This window comes from Giraffa tippelskirchi, chromosome 11 (genome assembly GCF_054371585.1).
Source record: "Giraffa tippelskirchi isolate mGirTip1 chromosome 11, T2T-mGirTip1v1.2.pri, whole genome shotgun sequence".
Lineage (NCBI taxonomy): Eukaryota > Metazoa > Chordata > Mammalia > Artiodactyla > Giraffidae > Giraffa > Giraffa tippelskirchi.
In genome coordinates this window covers 135,262,397-135,289,707 of record NC_137285.1, presented here as the reverse complement: position 1 = coordinate 135,289,707, position 27,311 = coordinate 135,262,397, and the positions used below count along the sequence as shown (strand labels likewise).

Genomic DNA, 27,311 nt, shown 5'->3' with positions numbered 1-27,311 from the left:
ATGACTGTAGCCAGTCATGGGATTAAGATCAACTAGGGAAGAATGTTAGCTAGGGATGAAGTCTGCAACCAAATCCTGGAAAACTCAGTAAAGGATACTGAGCAGTGGCCAGTTACAGAGAAATGTGTAGAACCCATTCACAACCACCCTGCACTTTATGTTGTAATCATTTCTTACATGGGCTACACTGATAGTCATCTCTTGCACCATATTATTTTGCTCTCAACACTCGTTTTTGCTTTTGCCACTGGACTGCCAGGGAATCCCCTACATTGAGTGTTATTAAATGGCAATTTTATTAAGTGACCCACCATCCTCTCCTCACCCAATCCCAACCACTATACACACAGCATAAAACTTACCAGTTTCCAACTCTCAAGAGACAAAACATACTATGGAATATAACTACAAAGCTGTTCTTAGTAGTCCTTACCTGTTGCCTCAGCCTCTCTCTAGCTCTATAAAACCTATACTTTCACTCAAGCCAGTTTCTCAGTCACTGGAGACTGGACTTGGACATGCAGTTCTCTCCCGTACTTTACCAGTTTACTACTCCTCATCCTTCAAGTCTTAACTATTCACATCAAAAATGTCTTTCCTGATCATTTTGACTAGATCATATCCTGTCACAGCCTTAACATCTATCATCAGCCATGTTGCTGCATCATGGCTTTTGCTGTATTTTAGTATCATGACATACATCTTTGATTAGATTGATGAAAGCAGGAACCAGTGATTCTGTCACCACTGAATGCTTAGTGCTTGGAATGGTAACCTGGCAAAGACGACCCAAATTTGCTGAATGAAGCTTTGATGTACTGACTTAATACAGTGGCTCCCTAATATAAATACAGTACTTAGAAAAAACCAGTACTAAAAAGAACACTAAAAATTGCCTTCACTGAATCAGGTTATCTTTCACTACTTACATACTCAAGGAGCCAGTCTTCTGCATGAGACTGGATTAGGCTTCAGAACCGCTGTTTATGTTAAGATCCCAATTGAGAAGAATTGTAGTAGTCTAACAAGGTGAGGCTAACAGAAATTTAAGGTTTTTCCTCTCTTCTCATAAGTAGCACTTCTTCACTTAAGAGCTTTGCTCAGTGGTATAAACAACTAAAGCAAACTTCACTCAAGGACAATTAGGTATCAGGTTTTAATATGATTTAATCTAATGTAATTTAAAACATTCACTAGTCTTTTCCAGTATTTTTGTAGAATTCAAAATGGGAAAGAGTATAGAATGAGCCTTAACAAATTATTTTCATATTCCTGAGGGTTTTCCCTCCCCCCCATTAACTCGTTAGAAGGGATAAGCTTAAGAGCAATACTGATTTTTTTTATATAACTTACAGTCAATAAAACTTCAAAGAGTGCTTAATAAAAACTCAAATGGGATGAGATTCAGAAACTTAAAGATGAAATGATGGGTTTTAACTTTGTGCTTACCTGTATCCCATTCCCCCTAAGATATATTATTGAAAATATAATGAACAATACAAATTTCCTAAGACATTTAGGAGGCTTAATATTCAACTACTTTCTACATTTTATGAACTAGTTGTTAACAGAACATCTGTTAATTAACCTTCTGAGAATAAATACACATTCTCATGTCTCTAAGTGACGTCTCCCACATCACGGAGTCATATATATACATAGGAGGTTAAAGAACAGCAGAAGCTAGCTGATTAAAAATACTTAACAGATTTTGTTTTAATATGAAGATAACGATGATCAGAAAACCTCTTTCAATAATATTCTTTAGGGATATTAAGATCTGAAAATAAAATTGCCCTAGCCAAGGTCATCAATGACACTGTACCTTAAAGCTTTAAAACAGAAGTCTCATTATTCACATGAGATGATTGATACTGTGCATTTAAATGAAAGTACTTTATATATGGCACCTTGCTATACCAAGCCACAGTGCCACATGTGACAACCATCTCTTTTCAACTCTGCTAGAATATGCATTTGCCCACGCAAGGCCTCCTGCAGGGAGGACAAGTGTCAAGCATCCACGAATTATACAGAACACTTAGTACCAAGACTCAGATCTTAATGGGACTTTTTAAAAAGTTCTCTGCCCCATAGAGAGGTGCTCCTTTAAAAAATATAGTCTGAATTGAGTCATAGAAGTTTTAGATTTAGACTACAATGGTAGAATGCCAAAAAAAGATATAGTATCTCAAAAAGAACAAATGATTCTTTTAAAAACATACATAGAAAAAAAATCAAACTACTAACACCTTTACACATTCACGAAATCTGCACTAATGCATAGAAGTTTGAAACCTAGAAAGCATTTTTCCCCCATCCCATCTCTGAACTGATTCAGAGATCACTGTATAAAGAACTTATTTCAATTCTGATTTTCAATGTCATGAAATTATTTTCTACACAGATAGCAAATTTAGTTTTATATATAGAAAGATTGTAAGCACACATCATCTAGGGATTACCCAGTAAACCACAAATATTTTATCTATCCGCCTAAAATAAAGCAAACATATGGTTGTGGTACATCCCAGGCAGATGTCATTTAAAGCACACAAGGGGAGGTGCTAGCAGAAGAAATACTTATTTGCAAAAGTAAACAGATAACCCTTCCAATATGATGTACCACAACCACACATGAGAAAAGTCAAGAACTTCTTTTATTTTAAAATAAACATTGAAGATTCCCCCCTTCCCCACCACCCTACAAAACTTTTGAATGTGGAATGTTCAATAGCCTATCCATTTTAGAAGGTTACAAAACCAGCAAAAACTCCAGTTGTCTAATGATGAATGTTTGAGAATAGTTTTATGGGTTTAAGTAGCTGAGCACCTACTGGAAAAAGTCCTTAGCTAAAGGCTGAAAACTAAATTCAATTTCTGCACAGAAAATACCATTAACTTAGTAGCCTTTGCTTAATATAAGGTGGGATTAATTCCCCATGAAGTCAAAATGGGATACAACAAGCAGCATTAAGTTCATAGGCACACAGAACTAGTGCTCCAACTGCTAGCACAAATTTCAACATCGTACATAAATTACTAAACTGTCCATCGTCATCAGACTTGGGACTCTCCCTATACAACTATGGGAAGGAATCACCACTTCGAATATAAATACCTCCATGTGAAACAGATAATTCAGTTAGGGTTAGACAAAAGATAAGTGCAAGTACTGTAGAAATAGCTGCTGAAGATAACCATAAAATTTGTTAACACTCAACTGCATGGGGTGAACCACATAAGCTGCTAACTGTTGAACACCAGTGTTTCAAGATACAACTTTTATAAACATGTTTTATTTGTTTGCTTATACCATCAGAAGTGAAACTATTGACTGTCATTTCCCTAAAACAGGGAAATCAATCTAAAACACATACTGGTGCTTTTCAAAAGATAGCAATTTAAAAGGGTGGCAGCAGCAGGCATTTGATGTCTTTTTCTTTTAAAAACTTTCAGGCTGCAGGAAAAGCATGTGACCAAGAGTGTTATGATTATCCATTAGATTTTCATCAGTACCTGTACCAATTTAGGTGACAATACAGCAAGATCCAAGGATTAGTGACAGACAATGTACGTCATAAGGAATGATATATACTACCAATCCTTACAAAAGTCATTGTCAAAGAAACTGTTAAGTGTTTGAAAGGTATCTAAATATTTCACATTAAGTACAGAAGCGGCCATCCAGATTATATCCCTTAATTGTTGCATATTTTTCAAAAAGTGCCAATCAAAGCCTAATTTTGCATTTTGGCTTTGTCTTACAGTTAAAAAGCAATTTACATGTGTCTTAAACCACAGTCGTCTGGCCAGAGGATGAATAGTGCTGTGTCAAAGCCTAAGACTGGTACCCAGCCTTGTATGTGTGATTAAGGGCCCATGCATAATTTGGTATGCATCTACATGTTCAGTGCTCCAATTTAACTGGAAAAGGTGTGAAATGCAGTTGTTCTGCCAAACCACACTCCACTCCTTCCATCTTCCTTTCGAGGGAAATATTTTAGTTTTGTCAGTTACCATTAAATGACTCTAGGGCTGATTTGTAGATTTTATCCAATGTCAGAAGTCAATCTTGCTTTATCCAAGCCACTTCAAATAACTATGGCGATATCACCCCATTAAAGTATATTATGTTTTACTCCTAAGCAAGGGTGAGGAATCTGAGTATCATGTGCAAGGCTCAAGATGACGCTTAGGACAGAACATGCAGAGTAAAAATAGTTTCCTTCCATATCCAGGTAATATAAAGCTGACAATTGTAGTCCTGTCTTTATGGGATGAAAACAGTCCCTTTACAATAAGTTTCCTGAAAGGGAGAACAAATAGATAATAACTCTTCTGGTAACATATTATGGTACACTGGCCAGTGTGTTTTTGGCGATTAAACATAATCCTGTGAATCAGATTAATTCACTTGCTGAGTGTTCATTTGCGGCATCCCTCTGTTGGGTCTTGGGGGCCCTCCACGACCTAGAAGACAAAAATGGCATTTGGTTTTTCTTTCAAATATTATTTGTTTTGCCTTCAAGCAGATTTTCATCTGAAGTCAAGAAGCATGTGGGCAGCTTGTCACCACATTATTAGGTTTAAGAGGTCAATTCTTCAGTGTTCAAGTTTCACCTGTCCTGGAAGTTGTCATGCGCAAATTTGCTCATGTTCTCTAGTTAAAAGAAGAGTAGAGCTAATGGAGTATTCCACCAGTACTCATTCATTCATTCATTCAACAAGTATTTATTGAGTGCCTACTATGTGCCAGGCACTGTCATCAGGCGTTGGAAATAGATACAGCAGTGAAGACAGACAAAGAGTACCTGCTCTCATGGAGCTTACATTCTAGTGTACACTCTAGCTTACATTTCAGTAGTAACATCATACTATCAAAATTAATAAAAGCACCAGAATGAAAAACAGACCTTATTACCTAAACTGTTATAAAGAAACTACATAACATTCAAAATTGTATAATGACTTGTAACAGATAAAGTAACTTTTTACATGCTGTTAAAACAGATTTTTAGCTACCAGTCAACTCAACTTTCATTGAATATGCTACAGGGTGAGAAAGAACATAACCCACATTCACATGCAAATATCCTTTGATACTTCAAGTCAGTAATTCCCAAGTGACCCATAATTAAAAAAAAAAAATGCACCTTTTTTGCTGGCCAGTTTCTACTAGCATTGAAATTAAAGAATTTTGTAATTCCTCCTTAATATACATTTGTATACATATTATGGCCAATGTCTAGAGGAAATCAATTCAACTTCCCTCAAATCAGAGAACCATTTAGAACTTCAGATCATATGAAATGCTACCTCTAATTGTTACACAGATTGACTTCCTACCCAAATAGGAAGTTGTTTTCCTATATTAAGAGATAAAACAAAAAACTCTTAAAACCTATAATTTTAAAGTATAATTCTGCAAGTTGGTTATGAATTTGGAGGCTTTGTTTAAAAGTCAGAAATAATGACATTTATATCACTAATAGTGGTCCAAAAGGCATTGAAATTTCAATTTTCTATCACTTCTAAATGGTTCTCTAAATGTAACTATGGCTTATCCGGCCATTAAAGGGTTTCTGGCCCTAAAATATAATAAGCATGTTTCAAAAATGAAAGAGGAATAATAAATTTATATAAATGTTCAATCTCATTCCAAAAATGTCTTACAAAAATGTTTCAGTAAGTACTTCCTAAAAACATTTAGCAGGTTTTAGGACCTGAAAAATAATTTGCAGTTGGAAAAACACTTTCTGAGGAGGAGAAATGTTCTAGTTTTCAAGACAGTTTATATAGTAACAGGGATAATCATTCAAAAAATTAAATTTGGGTTCAAGAGAAGTTTTAGAAACAGAGCATTTCATTTAATCCCTAGCAACAACTCTGGAAATGATAAATGTATTCCTAACATGTAACCTACATGCAGACTATGAACAGCTCTTCCAAGGCCAGAACAGAAGCTCCACTTAGGAGCTAGGATCACCACCACAAAATATTACCTCGTGGGGCTCCCCGTGGTCCACTCTGCCCAGAGCCTCGCTTGAAATTCTGCTGATATCCATCCTAAAAGACAAGCTAGTTAGTACTCAAGAAAAGGTAATTTTTAATGCTTACTCTATGCTTACAGTCTTTTATAGAATACAGAATTCTTTATTCTTTTAGACATTTAAACATAGCATTGCTACAAGATATTCTGTAATAGTACTTCTCTTATTTTCAAGATAATGAGATACACTTCTTTGCTCATAAAAATCAGTGTTTATCAAACTCTATTAAATGAATCCCTATATTGAGTGCTAAGAAAAGCAAAAGTCATCCTCCACAAAATCTTGCACAGAGGTTCAAAATTAGCCCCAAATTACTTACTCTAGTTCATCAAGCAACTACATTAGTCCCTTTTATTGCAGTACTTAGGTTTATATTTTTAAACAATTTCACCTACCCGCTGATAGCCAGAGTAGTCCCGGGGAGCACTGAACTGAGATTGTGTATAACCACTGTTTGGAGTGTTAGTAGAGAATGAAGGGCGGTAACCATCATATCCTCCTACAATTTAGGATGAGAAAAAAGAATTTTTTTTTTTCATTATCTTAAGGAATTTTTACCTTCTCACTACTGACCAAGGAAGAACTGAAAAACTGTAAGTCATGCTAGTTATTCAAACTAATTTCTAATTTCTTATCCTGATCTAATTTGTCTCTATTGCCTTAGAAGATGAAATAGTTACCCATCCTTGCACATACACACAAAAACCAACATATCTCCATAAGGTCTCCTAATTTATAGAAAGCACTAGCCCCTACAGGACAGTGGTAGATATGGGTTTATTACATACAAAATACTCAGTCCCAATTCTGCCAATTTAAATAACTCTCATCAACACATACAAAAAAAAAGTTTACACTGTATGTAAGAAGCTAATGCAGAGAGATACAATTTTTTCATAAAAAACATGACATATTTCTGTATACTACGCAAATCAGAAAAGAATGTGCACTTTCTTTTGGGGGTTTTTGTCTTTACCTCTGAATCCATTAGCAGGTCCTCTGTATCCATTCATCAAGCCTCTAGCACCACGGGAACCTCCACGAGACACGCCTCGACTGTTGTAATAGGGCTGACTGCTACGGGGAAATCCAGTGTTCTGCTGAGGAGGCTGCTGGTGGTTACCAGTCACTTGATGGGGCTGGTCCTGGGAACCATGGTAAGTGCCAACCACTATTAACAGAAAGAAAAAAATACATATATACATGTGTACACACACACACAGATACACACACAGCTCATTACAATTTGCCTGATTTCCTATATGCTTTCTGGCTTAAGAAATGTCTTACACAGTCTCCTCAAAGTTCAATTCTGTCCTTAAATTTTCATATTAATAACAGAGAAAACGACACATTAATGAAATCCCTGTCTTGCTCCTACCCCTGTACTAAGCTAAGAGAATGAAATTCTCCAATTCCAAACCTCTAGAGCACACATTGTGTGAAAGGACACCATTCTATCCTTCCAAATGACTTGAAAGGCTGTATTATTTAAACATGTTCTGAGAGGCACCTCTGTGAAGCACAAATGACCTACAATAATCAAAAGATTTTATGTACTGAAATACTTAGATTTTGTACCATTTAATTATTTCTTTTCATTATAAAGCTCCTATTGCTAGTTTTCTTATTCCTCTAAATTTCCCTTGATATTTGTTAAAACATACAAAAACATACCTTCCCATAGCTAAGCAGCTATAGCTAGACTGAATTACAAAGATAAATCAGCAGAGGCCTTCAACATATACCCTGTCATACTTGAGTACATTTCAAGTATTTTTAAAGCACAGTCAATTTAGAAAAGAATTATATAGTACTCACACCGGCACTTAACCCCCCGAAGTGAAGGTTCTACAAGGTCTATACTATTATACCTTAGATCCCTCCTTCTTCCACAATGGGGAGAAGCCTAAAATCTAGAAACCTTAAAAAATAAAATAGCAAGGTACATTCCTGGTATTACCCCAATGTTCATAATTCACAGGAGAGAAAAACAATGCTAACAGTAACTTTGGGAGATAAGGAAGGTATAGACTAAAGGAAGGCCCATACGCCAGGAAGAAAAACAGTCAGCAGCCTTCAGTCAGCCCAAATCTCCTGTTTGGGCAGACAGAAAAGGTGGTTTGAGTCTTAAAAAATCTATCTGACCTACTTTGTATCTACAAGAAATCCATGTTTATGAATTCTTAGAATGCTATTTTGCAATGAAAAAAACTAGAGAATGCCTAGGAAGAAAAGGCTCTTTTTTGAACTATGTAATGGACCAAATACGCTAAGCACAATGTGATCTTTCTAAATTATCTTTCACTACATTCTCAAAACATAATTATAAAGCAAATATCACATTTTCTATCTATAAAGATTCATTCAGGAAATTCCCTGGTGATCCGGTGGTTAGGACACAGGTTTGATCCCTAGAGGGGGAACTAAGATCCCGCCATGCCACACAGTGTGGCCAAAAAAAAAATTTTTTAAATAAAAAGATTAATTCATACGCAAGTAGAAAATGGTCAGAAGAAGTCAATTTTTGACTTTGTCAGTAAGAACTTTATTGTCCTTGGTCAAATCTCACTGCAAGAAACTCAAGGCAGAACAATTAAAGTGTGATCTTTATTTTAAAGATCCTAGTTAAGTGCATGTAAAGCATACACGCACTTTTAGTCCATAAAAAAAAGTCAAATATCCTTGCCAGATCTTTTTTTCACGTCGTTCCTGATGAGATACTAATTCAAAACTTCTGGAATGACGGGGGACTTTCCTGGTGGTCCAGTGGCTAAGACACCACGCTCCAAATGTTGGGGGCCAGGGTTCAACGCCTGGTCAGGGAACTGGATCCAACATGTTGCCACTAAAGATCGACATGCCACAGCTAAGACCCAGTGTGGCCAAATAAACATTAAAAAAAGAAAAAACCTCTACAACGATGGGATACACTTAACTTATTCAACAAATATCATTTAACGCCCTCAACGTGCCAAGCCAGGTCCTAGACACAAGGGATGAGATAGTTTCCAATGCATAATCCTTGCCCATAAGGATGTTTTAATAGTAGGAAATAGTAAGTGAATAAAATATACATACATGTAAAAAACATCTATATTATTTCAGGTAATAAGAGATTAAGGGAAACACCAAGTAGGGTAAGTGAAGGACTAAAGTAAGCGCATTATATTTGGACAAGGCAATGAAGGGAGGAGGTCTCTGTGAGGTGGTATCTGAGCACAGGCTTAAAAGTCACAAAGCAAGCTATGCAAACATCAGTGGAAGAAAGTTTCAGTCAAAAAGAAAACAACGCATAAAGGACTTTTTCTTTAAAGAAAGAAGAGAATTTGTGTCTGTGGCTGTTTGGGCACATAACGAAGAAAATAGGACATACAACAGGATCAAGGTAGGGGGCTCGATCATGGATCTCGTAAACTAAGGTAAAGACTGGGTTTCTTTTCTAAATATAATTGAAAGTCACTGGGAGGCTCTGAACAGGAAGAGAGACATCGGATTTACATTTTAAAATCACTCTAGCTACTGTGTGGAAAACAGACTGGGCTAACATAAGAGTCAAAGGAGAGAGTTACAATACTCTAGATAAGAGTTGATGGCTGCCTAGATTACAGTGGTAGTGGATGGATTTAAGCAAAGCATATGGGCTGATTTATTTTTTATTGAAAATATCTATAAATGTTTTGAAGTTAATTTTCATTAATAACATATATTTTGACATGGTAAAAAAAGATTATCTAGAACCAATGCTTCATAGTCAATTAGTGAAGCTGAGTAGAACATAAGATAGCTTGAACTCAACTGGCACAAAGGGCAAAACTAACCAAATCAAATGATAAATCAATTTATCAATATGATAAATCACATACTGCTAATTCTTGCAATATTTCAAACTGTTTCATTATTAGATAAGTTATGGTGATCTGCAGTCAGCAATCTTTGATGTTACAACTCAAGTGAGGTCTTGGAGGATGGTTAGCATTTTGGGGCAATGAAGTATTTTTTAATTAAGGCATGTATACTGTTTTTTTAGGCATGATAATACTGCACACTTAATAAGACTACAGTATAGTGTTAGGAGAATTTTTATATGTACTAGGAAACCAAAACATTCATATGACTCACTTTATTGAGGTATTTGCTTTATTGCAGTGGTCTGGAACCAAACCTGCAATCTCCTCAAGGTATGCCTTTACGTGGCACTGAATAATTAAAGGAGCCTGAGAATGAGAAGTCCAATTTTATCATTCAGAAGCACAGATTGCATAACTGCCAAATCTCTATCAGACTATGGTTGATTCAAACTCTACTAATTAGCGATGCTAACTACCACAGGGATATGTAAGAAAAATTATTGTTGACCCAAGTCTGTCAAGAAATCAGACAATTAGAGTTATTCACATCAGTCAGGTTTGCTAGTTTGTTGTGGAATTCTAATTAAATCTCTAATTATCTGAATTAAATAACTAAAGACCCCCCCAAAAAATATATTTATGTCTTACAAATGTAAGAAACCTACTATTTTGAGAGAGACGGTAACTGGCCAAATTATGACCTTATTTGCTGGCAAGGACTTTGTGTTAACCTAGTCTACTAAACGTAGCCTCACCATGCCTTTACTGCTTAACTTTGTATAACTGACTTGCTGCCAGATATCATGCTACCAGGCTTCAATTAATTAGTGATTAAAACCAAAGTTGATCATAATTCAAATAACAAGTTTAATTCCAGTAAAATCACCAATGAAATAGGCTATTATGAAAACTCACTAACCAAAGGAAAATGGGCATATGGTCTCCAAAATCTGCACATAATTCACATACAGCAAATATGGACTTGATTGTACTCAGAATCAGCAATGAAAAATTAATTTGTTTTGGACTACTACCAAAATAAAAACTCTTGGTCACTGCCACTCTGAAGTCCAAACTCGCCTAACAGTGTCAATCACTGTAGTGGAAAGCAAGTAGCCAAGGAGGTGACACTGGTTTTCCTACCTGTTTGAAGCTGTTCTTGCTGAAGCTCTGTTTGTTCTACTTGGTGAGGCTGACTGGAAAAGCTCTGGTTATAACTGGCCTGGTACTGATTTTGCTGTTTTAAAGTTTCTGGTTCATTAACAGGAGGAACTGGGGCATTCATATTGAACACCTATAAGTAAATAAAGTATATGATTAGTTCTTCCCTTTATGGTAATCATTTTCCTACTTTTAACATGGCAGATCTCAATGCTGGTTTTAACTGAAATGTAAACGAGCCTCACAAAAGTCTCAAGACATTTATTTCTCTCTCTCTCTCTCACACACACACAAGTTCCTCAGTTCATGCACTTCAGTGTGGAAAATACACACACACACACACGTCATATAGCACTTTTTAGCACAGTATAAACAGGGATTAAAAATCTGAGAAGACACAAGAACAGAATCCTTGGAAATGCTATTATAAATGAGAAATCTTAAAAGATGAAAACCCCTGATACAATATCACTTGAATAAATTAAATCTATGAACTTGAAGCTAAATATTTAATTATATTTTAATTGAAAATTAGTATTTTAAGCATTTAACTCTATGAATTTCCTGTGAGCAATGTTTTAGCTATATTCCATTGATCACAGTATTTTCATTATCATTATTTTCTAGAAATCCTGCAATTTAGAGATGCTCACTGAAGAACCAAAGTGTAGTATCATAACATCTATTACTCTGAGATATATTCAATAAATTAAAAGATTCAGAAAATATGACAAAGGGTAAACAATTTATCTCTAGGTAATGATCTGTGTTGTGTGTGTGCTCAGCCGTGTCCGACTCTTTGGGACCCCATGAACTGCAGCCCACCAGGCTCCTATCCATGGAATTTTTCCAAGCAAGAATACTGCAGTGAGTTGCCATTTCCTTCTTCAGAGGACCTTTCTGACCCAGGGACTGAACCCACACATCTTCTGTATTGGGGGGCAGATTCTTTACCACTGTGCCACAGGGAAGACCAATGATATATATCAATCTACTTTTTTCAAATTTAAAATTCTGTTACTTTAAAGGGTGAAACTACAAAACAAGATGTAGGCACATAACTCCAGATTCAAGTCTATCTCTGTGAACAGAAAAAAATGAGTTATGTTCAATTAAACATACCCTAAAGTTACAGTAGATGTAGACTCAAGCACAAAGTTAAAGACTTTTTGCTGAGACTCTACCATGAAGATAGTACACATCAGGCACTTAATGTCAATTGACTTAATCTGCTTACCGTTTGCATGGATTGGAATGGAGCTGCATTTACATTGATTCCACTGCTATGTAAAGGTTTGCTTGTCCCAGCCTGGAATACTTGAGGCTGAGAAGCAGCAGGAAGGGATGATGATGCTGTAGTCTGGTCTGTATTTAAAGAGATCGCTGCCTAAACACAAAGTGAATAGATGCACTTTAGTGGTAAACTAAGACCCATACATATGTTAATAAACTCAAGTATTTTATGAAATAAAAATAATATAGTGAATGCATTAGGTCCAACACAAAGAGATAATGTATTAACAGTTATTTGCCTCCACCCAATTCAAGTGCCTCATCAAGTTTATATGACCTAGTAACACAACTTGCCTGAATCTGGTCAATTGGTTCCTTTTGTGGTCGTTGCTCAGTAGCATGAGAAGGTTGGTACAAGGGTTGAGATGCTGTATATCCCTCACTTGTGGATGAAACCAAAGGAACCTAACAAAGAAGAAATCAAAGCTTCACTCTGTTATAAACCAACTTCATTCCATACAGGGCTAAGAAACAGACACTCATGTTAAAGAGACTATAAAATGTAACAACTGGAAAAATACATATATTATTAAGGCTCAAAGTTAATAAACCCAAGCCCAGTTACAAATTTCCCTACAAATGTAGATAATATCTACACTAAATTTTAAAATTATGAAATCTAAACTATGTCTTCTCAAATTCTCAGTTTGAAATTTAAAAACTTCATTATAATTAAAAACCACAAGGATTAACAAATAAGTTGTTTTTATTAGTTCATTAAAAGAAAAATAAACGTAAACATGGAAATAAAAGTTGATAGCTAATCATACCAGACTTGACACTGATCAAACTCATACCTGGTTTTCATAAGCTAGCTAAGAAAGAGACCAAAAGAACTGATTAAAAACAAAAACTGCAAAAATATTTATCAGTCTTACCTGTGTAGCTTCTGGCTGTACAGAAACTTGATTAGGTTGAGCAAGTCTAGATTCAGAATGAACTGTAAAATTGACCAAAAAAATACTGTCATACAAAATCAAATTTCTTCAGAGATGTATAAATACCTTTTACTTAGTCTCCAAAGTCAATTTTCTATAGCCAAATCCTAATAAACTACTTAGCAATTATGAAAGTAAATGGGGAAGTACAGGAAGGATTTTAGCTTTCAAGTGAGCATTTTCAATTAACTGATACTCATTATTAATCAACTGTCACATGCCTTTCACTTTTTTTTGCAATGTTAGTGAAACAATACTAACAAATAGGTGTAGAGCAGAATAAGAATCAATGCTAGAATTATCCCTGAAAAAGAGCTTTTTAAAGCAGTTAACTACAAAGGAGCATTACTCTTAGTCAAAACTTTGAGATAGATAATACACTCAGAAATATTTTAACTATCAACTTTCAATATAATTTCAAATGCTTCCACTGGAAAAAATTAAAATTTATTTTTAAAAAGCCTATATTCAATTCAGTGTGCATGTTATCATCAACTTTCATCATTCTTTCACTACTCTTCCAAATCATGGTTAAACAGATAATCAAAAATACAGTATGTTTGGTTAGTCATTTGGAAATCATCCCATTTTCATTGGAGAGTCTAGCTGACTTACCATCACCTGAAAATCTAAATAGCTTTACAGGTTACATCAGTGGTGCAAGTGTTGACTGGCGTAGCTAAGAAAACTATGTATTTTCTTCCTCTGGTAGAGCTCAAAAAGTGAACACTAGTAACTGTGAGTCCCTGATCTGTTTTCTAACTCTTGGTAGAGATATGAGCTCCCTTTCCTTTAGAAAAATCCTAACTTACCATATTAACTATGTTCATTAAACATACTTTTACCAGCAACTCCTTTTATAACATTTAAGATTGACATTAAATGTGTTACTTCATATTGTTCTACTTTAATGCCCTTAATGCTGACATGTTGTAAGAAAAAAACAAGACTCAAAATTACTAACGGTCTTTAAGAGATGCTCCACTTAACCCAATACAAAAGCACCAACCCTCTTTATTGTGCTGCTGTTTCAAATAATGGTGTAAGACGAGTGAGAAATTGAAACTTCAGCTGTCTTCTACTCCATCTGTTCTACTTTCCTCTTAAGCATTTCCTCACCCACTCCCTACTCCATCTCATTTTTAAGTAATAAAATGTTCAGAAATCCTCCTAGAAAGCTGCAATCATCCTTCAGAGAAAGACACCTATATTTTTTCCTAGATTAATTTTTAAAAAATAATTTGGTCTTTCCTTTTTCCAAATATAGATAACATTTTTTTGGTCATGCAGCATGTGGGATCCTAGTTTCCTCACCAGGGATCAAACCCACACCCCTTGTATTGGGTACATAGAGTCTTAACCACTAGACCACCAGGAAGTCCATTCCTAGGTTAATTTTGAAATTTAAAAAGCCAATCAAAATTTCATCATACCAAAAAAAAACCCCACAACAACCAGGTATAACACATCTATAGTTGTACAAGTCAGGATGTGGCTGCTATAGCGCAAGGGAAGAGGTAGTAACTAATGACTACAAGGGAACACAAGTAGGCTTCTAGGGTATTAGTAATGTTCCACTTCTGGGTGCTGGTGAGTTCAAGTTTGTAAAAACTCATCACACTATAAATTTGCATGTACGTTTCTGTATGTCCATATGCCAATAAAGTTACAAAAAAAAAAAAACCCAGCACTAAAAACGATGGAACTACATTTATGGTTCGTATTATAGGAAAAAAGAGTTAACATTTCTTATCAAATTAAAAGATACAAGATCTGAAAGTAAACACTAAAAATAAAAGGATTAATTTTCACGAACTTTACATAACCTAAAAACATTGGTTCTATATTTCCCACATAAACATGGATCACTACCAACCTGGAGGGCAAACCAGCTGGGGTATGTCCATGTTCTGTGCTGGATTCATTGGCTGTGCAGATACAATGGCAGGATCAAGTGTCTGGTTTTCAAAATCCAGCATTGAATCCTAGGTAGGATATAATGTATAATGTTTAGGTAGAATATAATGTAATTAAGTTAATGTAAACACTTAACCCATCTGTTGTAGTGTTTGACTAGGACCTACCTGTATGAAATTATAGGGCCCCTGCATTTGTGCCATAAGGTCCTGTACTCGCTGTCTTCTCACGAGGGGATCGGCTTGAGCCACTGGGGTCAAAGAGTGGGGTTCTGGTACTGAAGGAGATGCAGCCTGAGGTTGCTGCTGGAGTGAATTTACCACCTAAAACAGAAGAGGAGGACAGGTTGGTAGAATGACAGAGCTCCATCCATTACCATCATGACTGTCCCCAAATTACATATACATGTATACTATAAACAGAGTAACAGATTTGAATGTAGTCAACCTGACCAAATTAAGCCAAAGTTAACATTCTGATCAATGCTCTTACTTCTACAGTGTTCCCAATTCCACAGGGTTGCCACATATTAATAGCATTTCAGGTTTACCTTGTAAACTGCTTAAAAAAAAAAAAAAGACTACTGCGTCTATGTCCTAAAACCAAGTATTTTGCTTCAACTGTTAAGCCTTCTACAGTAAGTAAACCTATATACCTATATCAAATATATATCTATCTTAGTACCTGATATATACTAAGCATTCAAGAAAACGTTAGCTATTATTATCATTAAGCTTTGAGTTCCTATCATTTCACTCTCCACCAGTACCATAGAATCAAGCTCGATCACATCTTGTCTAAACTGCTACAGAAGCCAAATTTCACTCTACCTATCATCTTCCTAATAATTTCTCCTAATTATTGTTTTAAGTAATTCCCTGCTCTGCTAAGAAATCTCACTAATTTTTATTACTACAAATTTACATATCTCTCTGCCTGGCTGTTAAGCCTGGGCAAGTCACAACCTTATTTCCTTTATAAGCAATACTGAGCTAACAGAACTTGGTAATCAACAGCATCAGGGTAAAGGAAGAGTTGAGATGACATTTCAACGTATCCCCTGTTAGGTAGTCTTTCTGAAGGCTATCCATGCAAGAGACCAGATTTTCATAGTGCAACGGATTAACAGGTTGTGTACTTTCATAGATTGAGCACGTAAACTATACATAGATATTGGATCAGTTCAGTTCAGTCGCTCAGTCGTGTCCGACTCTTTGCGACCCCATGAATTGCAGCACGCCAGGCCTCTCTGTCCATCACCAACTCCCAGAGTCTACTCAAACCCATGTCCATCGAGTCGGTGATGCCATCCAACCATCTCATCCTCTGTCGTCCCCTTCTCCTCCTGCCCCCAATCCTACCCAGCATTAGGGTCTTTTCCAATGAGTCAACCCTTCACATGAGGTGGCCAAAGTATTGGAGTTTCAGCTTCAACATCCGTCCTTCCAATGAACACCCAGGATTGATCTCCTTTAGGATGGATTGATTGGATCTCCTTGCAGTCCAAGGGACTCTCAAGAGTCTTCTCCAACACCACAGCTCAAGAGCATCAATTCTGCAGCACTCAGCTTTCTTCACCGTCCAACTCTCACATCCATACATGACTACTGGAAAAACCATAGCCTTGACTAGACGGACTTTTACTGGCAAAGTAATGTCTCTGCTTTTAAATATGCTATCTAGGTTGGCCATAACCTTCCTTCCAAGGAGTAAGCATCTTTTAATTTCATGGCTGCAATCACCATCAGCAGTGATTTTGGAGCCCAAAAAAATAAAGTCTGACACTGTTTGCACTGTTTCCCCATCTATTTCCCATGAAGTGATGGGACCAGATGCCATGATCTTAGTTTTCTGAACGTTGAGCTTTAAGCCAACTTTTTCACTCTCCTCTTGCACTTTCAACAAGAGGCTCTTTAGTTCTTCTTCACTTTCTGCCATAAGGGTGGTGTCATCTGCATATCTGAGGTTATTGATATTTCTCCCGGCAATCTTGATTCCAGCTTGTGTTTCTTCCAGCCCAGCGTTTCTCAAGATGTACTCTGCATATAAGTTAAATAAGCAGGGTGACAATATACAGCCTTGACATACTCCTTTTCCTATTTGGAACCAGTCTGTTGTTCCATGTCCAGTTCTAACTGTTGCTTCCTGACCTGCATACAGGTTTCTCAAGAGACAGGTCAGGTGGTCTGGTATTCCCATCTCTTTCAGAATTTTCCACAGTTTATTGTGATCCACACAGTCAAAGGCTTTGGCATAGTCAATAAAGCAGAAATAGATGTTTTTCTGGAACTTTCTTGCTTTTTCGATGATCCAGCGGATATTGGCAATTTGATCTCTGGTTCCTCTGCCTTTTCTAAACCTAGCTTGAACATCTGGAAGCTCACGGTTCACATATTGCTGAAGCCTGGCTTGGAGAATTTTGAGCATTACTTTACTAGCATGTGAGATGAGTACAATTGTGCGGTAGTTTGAGCATTCTTTGGCATTGCCTTTCTTTGGGATTGGAACGAAAACTGACCTTTTCCAGTCCTGTGGCCACTGCTGAGTTTTCCAAATTTGCTGGCATATCGAGTGCAGCACTTTCACAGCATCACCTTTGAGGATTTGAAATAGCTCAACTGGAATTCTATCACCTCCACTAGCTTTGTTCGTAGTGATGCTTTCTACGGCCCACTTGACTTCACATTCCAGGATGTCTGGCTCTAGGTGAGTGATCACACCATCGTGATTATCTGGGTCATGAAGATCTTTTTTGTACAGTTCTTCTGTGTGTTCTTGCCACCTCTTCTTAATATCTTCTGCTTCTGTTAGGTCCATACCATTTCTGTCCTTTATCGAGCCTATCTTTGCATGAAATATTGCTTTGGTAGCTCTAATTTTCTTGAAGAGATCTCTAGTATATTTTCTTGTAATTGGAACAGTAAAGCGGTGATTATATTAAATACCCACAGAAACAAATCACCTTTTAAACAGAACAGTCCTATTATCATGAGTTTATTATTAGAATAAATGTACTAATAATGCAAAATACTTAAAAATCTAAATTTGTTCTTAGGAGAGATAAAAAGTACTAATTAAAGACAAAAGACAACAGAGAACTCTTACCTCAACTGTTTCAACTGTCCAATCATCTACCTGCTCCTTTTCACCACTGCTGAACTGTGTTTCTGCCATAAATTGTCTATTTACATACTGCAAAGCAAAGTAAATGTTTGAGACCTCCGTTTGAAAGACAGAAAGGAAAAGCTAGCATAAAATAAAAATCATACCTCTGTTGATTCAACCTCATTTTGTTCAGTGTATTCTTCTGCTGGCTCAGGTTCTAAAAGGTTAAAAAATGATACAAAAGAGTGTAAAATATATTTTTTAAAGTTAACAATTCATTTAAATCCAGTTCTCCATCATATAGTCTGAATTTACAAAGTTATAGTTAATAATAAGTTTCTGTATTTCATTACTCTTACAATAGTAGAAAACATTTTTTTTTTACCATGTATTCCAGGCTTACTTCAGTTTCAGCAGTAATTATTCTGGATCAAATATAATGCCAATAAAACAGCATCCTAGTCTCCACACTAATCTACTTGGTAAAGTGGTGGTGGTGGGGTGGGAAAGACTTGGGATTTCCTGGCAGTCCAGTGGTTAGGACTCAGTGCTTGCACTGCCAAGGCCCAGGTTCAATCCTTGCTCAGGGAACCAAGATCTTGCAAGCCCCTTCCCCCTGCCCCCAAACAGAAACACAAAAAAACACCCCCTGACTTAATTTGCTTTATATGGATCTGCAACCATAAATTCCACCAATCTGCAATATTCCTGTCTAGTTTCAACCTAATAGGTAACACTTGTATGAAATGCTTACCATCATATACATATTACTTCCTAAATGAAGAACCTGAGGTAGAGAAGTTCAGTACGTTGCCCAAGTTTTACATAGCTAACACGTGTTGTAGCCAAGATTTTATCCAGGCAATCTGATTCTAGAATCCATGCTTTTACCCATCACAAAACTAATAGTTCTTAGATAATGCTTCCAACAGTACTCAAAATTTTACTCATCAACTTATCATAAAAGTCCTCATAGTAACTGTTTATCTACATATTAGTGATACACTAGGTGCCAGAATAGATCTCTGGTGCCTGAGAAATTTATAGTTGTTAACTCTCCATCATAGAAAACAACAACAACAAAACCTCATATCATTCACCTCAAATACTGGCATGGTAATAAGCCACAATAAATGAGCACACATCAGTCAAAAATCTATTTGAAAAGCCATACATACAATAGTTGCCCCCTTATCCATATTCCAACTGAGCAATAATACAGCAAGAGAAAGACACTTGTAACAGGGATAAAGATCAATAAGATAAATAATTGATATTTAATACCTCTGGGAATTACTCTTAATGTGTTTTGTCAGTATTTGGTCATGCTTCAAGTTTCTCTAAGTGTACAAGTGTACAAATGTAACTAAATATATGTCTAGCCTGAACCTGTGGAAAAGGAAAGTAAAACCAAGAACCTAAACTAAAGTTCATAGCCACTCACCAGCTTCAGCTACCTGGTCTTCAACTGTAGGTGCTGAGGCTGCCTCCTCTTCCTCACACAGACCGTTCTGGTGGTTGTGGGTGCTGTCAAAGTAGTTTGACTGGAAAACACGCTCAACAATTTCCTTTAGAGCTTTATCTAAAAACACATTATGAATTACAATCTTAGACTATCTGACTTAAAAGATTAAACATTCTACAAGATATAGTAGTAAACAAAAAAAAACCCATCAACTGTTAATTTAAAAAAATTAAAACATTAAATTCCAAAAGAAATTTATTACAGAATAAAAGAGAACAAGAAATTATTTGTGTTAAATTTTAAGCATTTTAAATAAATTAGTCCAAAAAAAAGTCCAAAATAAAATCATTTATTCTTTCAATAAGAATATATCGGAGAAGGCAATGGCAACCCACTCCAGTACTCTTGCCTGGAAAATCCCATGGAGGGAGGAGCCTGGTAGGCTGCAGTCCATGGGGTCGCTAAGAGTTGGACATGACTGAGCAGCTTCACTTTCACTTTTCACTTTTCATGGAGAAGGAAATGGCAACCCACTCCAGTGTTCTTGCCTGGAGAATCCCAGTGACGGGGGAGCCTGGTGGGCTGCCGTCTATGGGGTCACACAGAGTTGGACACGACTGAAGTGACTTAGCAGCAGCAGCACCTAACTATATGTTACGCATCTAGTACTATATGAAGGAGTGTCTATATGTACTAGGCACTGGCACTACAGAAAGCTATGTAAAAGACATAGTATCTGCCCTCCTGATTATCATTTATTCCTTCAATAAGCATTTATTTAGCACCTAACTATATGTTAGATAATGTACTAGGCACTGGGGCTACAGAAAGGTACGTAAAACATATACCATTTGTCTTCCCTAAGCCAACAGCCCAACAGAGAAGAGCTCTCAACTACTTACAAAAACAGTAAAATAACATCTGTGAAAACAACTACACAGAACTACATGCACTGGACCTAATCAAGCAGAAACCACGAGAGGCTTTCCTGGTGTAAGGATTGCAAGAGCTGAGATCTGGAAGATGAGTAGTAGAAAGGAAAAAAGTATTTCAAGGCAGAGGCAATAGCATTTACAAAGCCCTTTACAAAGAAGGGTGCCAAATACAAGTCAATTTAAGTATGCATTGAGGCTGAAGCAAAAGTAATAAGGAAAAAGCATAAGGAAAGATGAGTCTGAAGAGACTGTTAAGGGTCAGAATTTGTAAGGTCTTACAAACTATATATATAAAAAATGTAATTAAAATAAAACCATTAAAAGATTCTAAAAAGGGATGGATGGTAAATTCAGGTGAGAGCATTACAGAATAGAAAAAGGAGAAAAGTAGAGAAAGTAGATTCAAAAGATATTTAAAAGGCAAATATAATTGTCAGAACTTGGTACATAAAGGTGTCAGGGCAGCAGGTGAAGGTCTATGTCAGGAGTTAATTTCCTGGCCTTGTATAGTAGATGTAGATCAAGAACTATTAATAGGTAACTATACAGAAAAAGAAACTTCATAGACATTATATCAAAGGAGTATAAAATTAATCCTACACTCCTTTGATATAAAACTACTGGGAATTTCCTGGCCATCCAGTGGATAGGACTCTGTGCTCTCACTGCCAAAGGCATGGGGTCAATCCCTGGTCGGGAACTAAAATCCCACAAGATGGACAGCATGGCCAAATAAACTATTTAACAATTTTTTGAATGCTGAACAGAATACTTCACGTGTTCTCTCTCCCTCTCCTTCAGAATCTCCTGCCTCAGAGCTGTTTTAAAAACTTATAAAAACTGAATGCAAAAAAACACACTAATTTGAATAAATTACACCTTTCTACTAACTATAAAGATGTTATATTCCTAAGACGCGAGAATGAGGGTAGGTAGAAAATAACATCAAAACAAGCTACAGGCTTAGACTTTAACCCTTATTACTCAACAGAGCTCATGAACATTTTATTAGGCATGACCTAAAGCTACTTTTGAATCTAACAAATTTATACCCATGTCATCTACTTTCTAATCAAACTTTAAGTGGGGAATTGAGTACATATTTGTAGCAGAACTAAATCAAGAAGTTTTTTGTTTTTTTTTAACCAAGAATTACAAACAACACAAGTCAACAAATCAAGAAAATGGATTTCTTACATGAAAAGATTCACAAGGATTGGCTCCTTATATTTGATTTACCCATTTCCTTAAAGCAAATACACTCCAAATTATATCATACAGTTTTGCCAAAAAATCTTGTAATTTCTTTTCAATCATAATAGCTAAAAACAAGGCATACAAACAGATACTTTTGCCTTAGTATGTTCAAAAATCTACTTCCGTAAATCAACATTAAAAACAGCTAACAATCCAGTCCCTTTTACTAAGTGGTTAAAATCTAAAAAATACAACTGCATATTTACAGTTAAGGAGCTCATATATAGCATATTGGTCTAGATAATTAGCTTTTACAAAATACAAAAAAAAGAATATCTGAAATTAGCAGAAGTCTAAGAAAAAATAAAAAAAGACTAAGGCAATGACCATGAATACAATGCATGGGGTGGAGTAAATGTTTTTCACAATATTTCATCCATAAGGAAAAACCAGTCCCCATTTCACACCAAAAACAATGAAAGCCAATTTGGTGTTAATATGTCCCCCTAAAACAAGATAAGTTAAGAACAAAATCATGTTAATTTAGGACTCCCATCTTTACCGATTTTTGGTTGTTTGATGCTGATGTTTTGATTTACACACACAAAAAAAATTGCAAAAAACAAAAACATACAAAAAGGAAACAAACCAAAAAAGTAAACAGTGGATGAATATTACTTACATATTTCTAAAGTTTTCTTCAATTAACATTACTTTTAAATAGGAAATTAAACTTTAAAGGTTCTTAGTCACAAAATCAAAAGTTATCAGTGATACTCACAAGTTGTTCCACATACAGGTTTTTCCTTTCCTTCCAGCAAGTCCCACAGGTGAATGGAGGCATGTTCATACTGCTCATTTAACCTAATAATAATAAAATATCTGGTTAATTACTTTTCAGTTGTCAACTCAACACAACATTTAGAAGTTTCTATCATACCACTATACCTCAAGCTCATGTCTCGTTCAGGGTCTGCTAATTTGTAGAACTCATCCAACAACGACAATTCCTCTTCAGACAATATTGGCACTCCATTCAAACCTTGCTTCAGGTCAGTTCTCACTTCATCATCTCCCAGTTTGTCCAAAACATACTGCAGCTCAAGTACTGTTTTTAAACGTTTCTGTTCAGCTTCCTCTCTCATAAGCTGCTCCCGACGTGCTGTCTTCTTTATTGTTTTCTGAATCTGCATAAAGACATAAACATAAGACATAGAAATAAATTTTATAAAAACTCCTTTACTTCAATTTCAGGTCCAATGTAAAGAAGACACATTTCACTCACTTAGATGTGACTCTGACATACAAAAGAATGACTCCCAACTTTAAAAGTTTAATAAATGTAACTGTTTTAAGTAGTTATTTATTAGAAATTCAGAACACATCTTTTCCTAAAAGGTATTACACTACGGAAATGGTACCAATGAAGCAAATATTTGCTTCAAAATAATCTAGCAGACAGGGAATGAGGAAGTAAGTGTGAGTATAGGTAAAATATAATTGCTCATGAAACGATGCTAACTGTAGAAGCTAGGCATAGGTAAATGTAAGTTCATTATAGTCTTTAGTTCTTAAAGCATATAAACTAAAAATTTTCATTAAGGTTCAGAGTCAATTTTAAAAAAGAAACCCTACCACAGCCACAATTAAAAAAAAAAATCTTATCTATGTCTATCTTTACTAAAACATGGTTCAAAATTCTAATTTCAATTGCCTACTACTGACTTAAAAGGAGATGTCAAACCCACTACTACCCTCTTATCCCAAATAATCCATCCACCACTTCCATTCTAGGAAGAAAGGCAGGAATGAGAAAATAAGTTGAGAAAGCAAAAGAAGTATGACAATAAAGAAAGCCACTTTGGATGAAATGAGCAGTTCAGGTAGGGAAGTATATGAAGACTAGAAAAGGTAGGCTTGAACTAGGTTAAAGAAGCTCTTGACCACAAAACAAAAAAAACGTGTTTAATAACTGGAAAATGCAACAAAGGATTAGAGTTAAAATAAAAGACTGCCAACCAAGTTAAAGGCCCAGTGAAAAGTTCCTTTTTCAACCAGTGTTAAAAAAATCAAAGGAAGATACAAGTATTTTCATTTACACTGTGACAGTAGCTTCAGAAATAGATTCTCTATGTTAAATTGTATATGGCAATTCTACTTCTATGACTCATTAAAAAAAAAAAATCACAAACAAGAAATTGGGCAAGGTTCTTCAAGTCTGAGGCTCCAACCTAAGCTAAATGGAACAAATCCCTACTTGGATGTAAATCAAATAACCCCTACTCCATTTTTAGGAGTATCATCAATATTTCCCACCTTCAATCAAATTTAATAAGTAACACTAGTATTAAGTGCATGAGCCATTAGTTACGCTTCAAATACTGTTCTAAGCGCAACCCTATAATGAAGTAGGCACTATATTATTTTTTTTTTTTTTTACAGATTAGAAAACTGAAGCAATGTGACAGCTTCTTCCCTCTCTTTCTCCCTTTCCTTTCTAAACTACCAGCTCTTTCTCTGGAAAACCCTGACTGATACAGGTATAGAAAAGTTAAGTAATCCTTTCTCTAAAGTCTTACAACTATTAAGTAAAAGTGGCAGAATCAGGATTCAAACCAGGCAATGTGGTTCCAGAATCAGAACTTTTCATCTATGTACTACATTGTCTCTCATCACATAATAAACTGTTTATTTCAACAAATCAGAGGCAACTTTATATTTCAAAGCTGTTGCAAGCCTTTCTCCAAGGAGCCAACACTAATTCAGAAGGATATTAACTTTCTGGTCTCAACTTTCAAGAAAGCATTTGACTTTGCTTGTATTTAATTTTTATCCTGTTCCCAAAGACTTCAGTCACATCAAAAGATGTTGGGGAAAAACACACTCGTTCATTGCATAAAGGGCTGAAACAAGTGCAACATATCAGCCAGCCACATACCTTAAGATCCCTAATGGAGAAAGTAGTAACCAATTATATAAACAAGCCTCTTTATTTTCTGATAGTTAACAGTATTGTAAGATAGTCCTGAGGCATAAAGGAACACATGGAAGATAAAAATCTACCACGTTTATACAACCATCTCTTGGTATCCAAGGGGACTCAACTCCAGGACACACTACTCTGCGCTTCATGGATGCCAAAATATCTATAGATGTTCCAAGTACCTTACAGTATACCCTCTGTATCTGCGGATTCAACCAACCTAGGATTTCAATCCTCAGATCCAGACCCCCGCAGATATAGAGAAGGCTGACTGTATATACTTGCACAGATAATTTCTTAAACCAATGATACATGTCCGTCATATATGAAACTCAGTCCTTTTAAAGGGCATCTTCCAGGTGTTACATTAAACTTTACAGAATTGTAAAGTAACTTAGATATAATTGGATCCAATCCTCTCTGCCTTGCAGAGAACTTATCAACAGTAATGCAAAAACTAAAATTCAAAAAATACAACAAAATCTTCTGCCTTCATTTTTAATATTTTATAAACATATATGCCACCTTTTACTTACATCTTGGCTTAATGCCATGAAACTCCTCTGTAATTCTTTTGCGAACTCCAAGTTATTTGTGACTTCCTGGTACTTAGATACGGCATCCTAAAATAACAAAAAGAAAATCCAACTTTTACTGGAAACACAAAGAAACACAAAATTAATCTTATTAAGTTACATAAAAACCTAAATAAAATATAACATCTTTACCAGCTGATCTTGATTAAGCCTCTCCCCTTTGTTCATTCGTTCCTGATAATCATCGAGCTTGCCCTATATTAAAAGAAAAAAATAATTATATTCTATACTGGAAGTATATTCCAGCTTAACAATGATAAAACAACAAACCCATATAATTCTCTAAGTTTGTCTGAAATCTTGCCCTAAACATACTTTTTATATACTTTTTAGATAAACTACAGTTTAAGTTAGTATGTAAAATAGCTTTAGTTTAATTGTGAGTTTAAAAAATGAATTTAAATATCCCAGCCATGCTGATACCAAATATCGTATTATAAGTCAATGACAAGTTACTGCTTATTTTAAAAATCATTTTAATTGGAGTAATTACTTTACAATGTTATGATGATTTCTGCCATACATCAACATGAATCAGCCACAGGTATACGTGTGTCCCCCCATCCTTGGGTTTCCCAAAAAAGATGTGCATCAGACGGCCCAAGCATATGATACCCATCCACGTGAGTGACAGCCACAATTCAATGAGGATTCCACTTACACTCAAGTGACCATATCAGGTACCTTATTTTACTAAGTGTTAAATTTTTGTTCCTCCCTTCCTCACCAAAGAATTCATGTATGTTGTATACTTGTTTTTCTGAATAAACACATGTGCATATTGTCTTTGATGTGTCCCACTCATTTCCCTTAAAAATGAAATAACTTCAAGCTATCGTATCGCTTACAGTCATAGTACCCTAGTCAACAGCTTTGCTCTTGTTATTTTCTCACAAACGTAACTAAATGAGCAAGAGTGGGGGAAGAAAATTAAGCCTCTGGTTTAAGATCATTCTCCCATCCCTCCACCCCTCCAAAGTCGGGAGGTTTCCTAGGCTACTATTCTTAACTTCTTTAGATATACTGAAGGTAAATAAAATCAGTACAATCATTAAAACATTAATGGATGGTGAAACTATTCAATCTTATTTAGGTGACCTATTTACACAACAGTAAGCCCCCAGGGCTTCCCTGGTGGCCCAGTGGTTGTTAAGAATCCACCTTGCAATGCAAGGGATACCAGTTGGATCTCTGGTCCAGAAAGATCCCACATGGCCCGGGGCAACCTGGCCTATGCACCACAACTACCGAACCTGCACCCTAGAGCCTATGCTCTGCAACAGGAGAAGGCCACAGACCACAATTAGGGGCAGCCTCTGCTCTCAGCAACTAAGAAAAGCTTGCTCTCCGAAACTATAGAAAGCCCCTGCACAGCAATGAAGACCCAGAACAGCCAAAAATAACATTTATAATAATTAAAACATTAAATAAATGTATACATTAAAAAAATAAGCCTCCAACTAAGTTCATATAAAATTCAAATCTAGAATTACACTGTCACCAATTTGAGATTTTCTTTAGTAATCAGATGAAAGAAAACTTTACTAATACATGTCCATGTCTTAACTAAAAAATCTGACACCTTAGGAAAGTGAACTATATTATTCTGAATTTCTTCCAACCATGAGAGACTTTGTGGTGGGAAAGGGAAAGTCGCTCAGTCGTGTCCGACTCTTTGCGACCCCGTGGACTGTAGCCTGCCAGGCTCCTCCGTCCATGGGATTCTCCAGGCAAGAACACTGGAGTGGTTTGCCATTTCCTTCTCCAGGGGATCTTCCCGACCCAGGGATCGAACCCAGGTCTCCCGCATTGGAGGC

At 36.0% G+C, this 27,311-nt stretch overlaps 1 protein-coding gene across 7 annotated transcripts in view; it reads right to left on the bottom strand.

The window, feature by feature from the left end:
- Nucleotides 1-2,642: 2,642 nt before the first annotated feature.
- CAPRIN1 (cell cycle associated protein 1) overlaps nt 2,643-27,311 on the bottom strand; it is a 36,840-nt gene continuing 12,171 nt past the window's right edge. For 2 of the 7 annotated variants that reach the window (XM_081541661.1, XM_081541665.1), the window contains 17 exons: nt 25,627-25,689; nt 25,435-25,521; nt 22,864-23,102; nt 22,697-22,779; nt 19,763-19,900; nt 18,483-18,535; nt 18,319-18,405; nt 15,381-15,536; nt 15,173-15,281; nt 13,237-13,298; nt 12,646-12,763; nt 12,303-12,448; nt 11,048-11,198; nt 7,030-7,224; nt 6,449-6,552; nt 6,006-6,069; nt 2,643-4,473 (listed from right to left, as the gene is read on the bottom strand). In XM_081541661.1, the coding sequence (XP_081397787.1) occupies nt 4,409-4,473; nt 6,006-6,069; nt 6,449-6,552; nt 7,030-7,224; nt 11,048-11,198; nt 12,303-12,448; nt 12,646-12,763; nt 13,237-13,298; nt 15,173-15,281; nt 15,381-15,536; nt 18,319-18,405; nt 18,483-18,535; nt 19,763-19,900; nt 22,697-22,779; nt 22,864-23,102; nt 25,435-25,521; nt 25,627-25,689 (1,920 nt within the window). In that variant the 3' untranslated portion in view covers nt 2,643-4,408. Of the gene's footprint in view, nt 4,474-6,005; nt 6,070-6,448; nt 6,553-7,029; nt 7,225-11,047; nt 11,199-12,302; nt 12,453-12,645; nt 12,764-13,236; nt 13,299-15,172; nt 15,282-15,380; nt 15,537-18,318; nt 18,406-18,482; nt 18,536-19,762; nt 19,901-22,696; nt 22,780-22,863; nt 23,103-25,434; nt 25,522-25,626; nt 25,690-27,311 lie in introns of all 7 variants that reach the window. The other 5 variants (XM_081541663.1, XM_081541667.1, XM_081541662.1 and 2 more) reach the window with 3 other exon arrangements.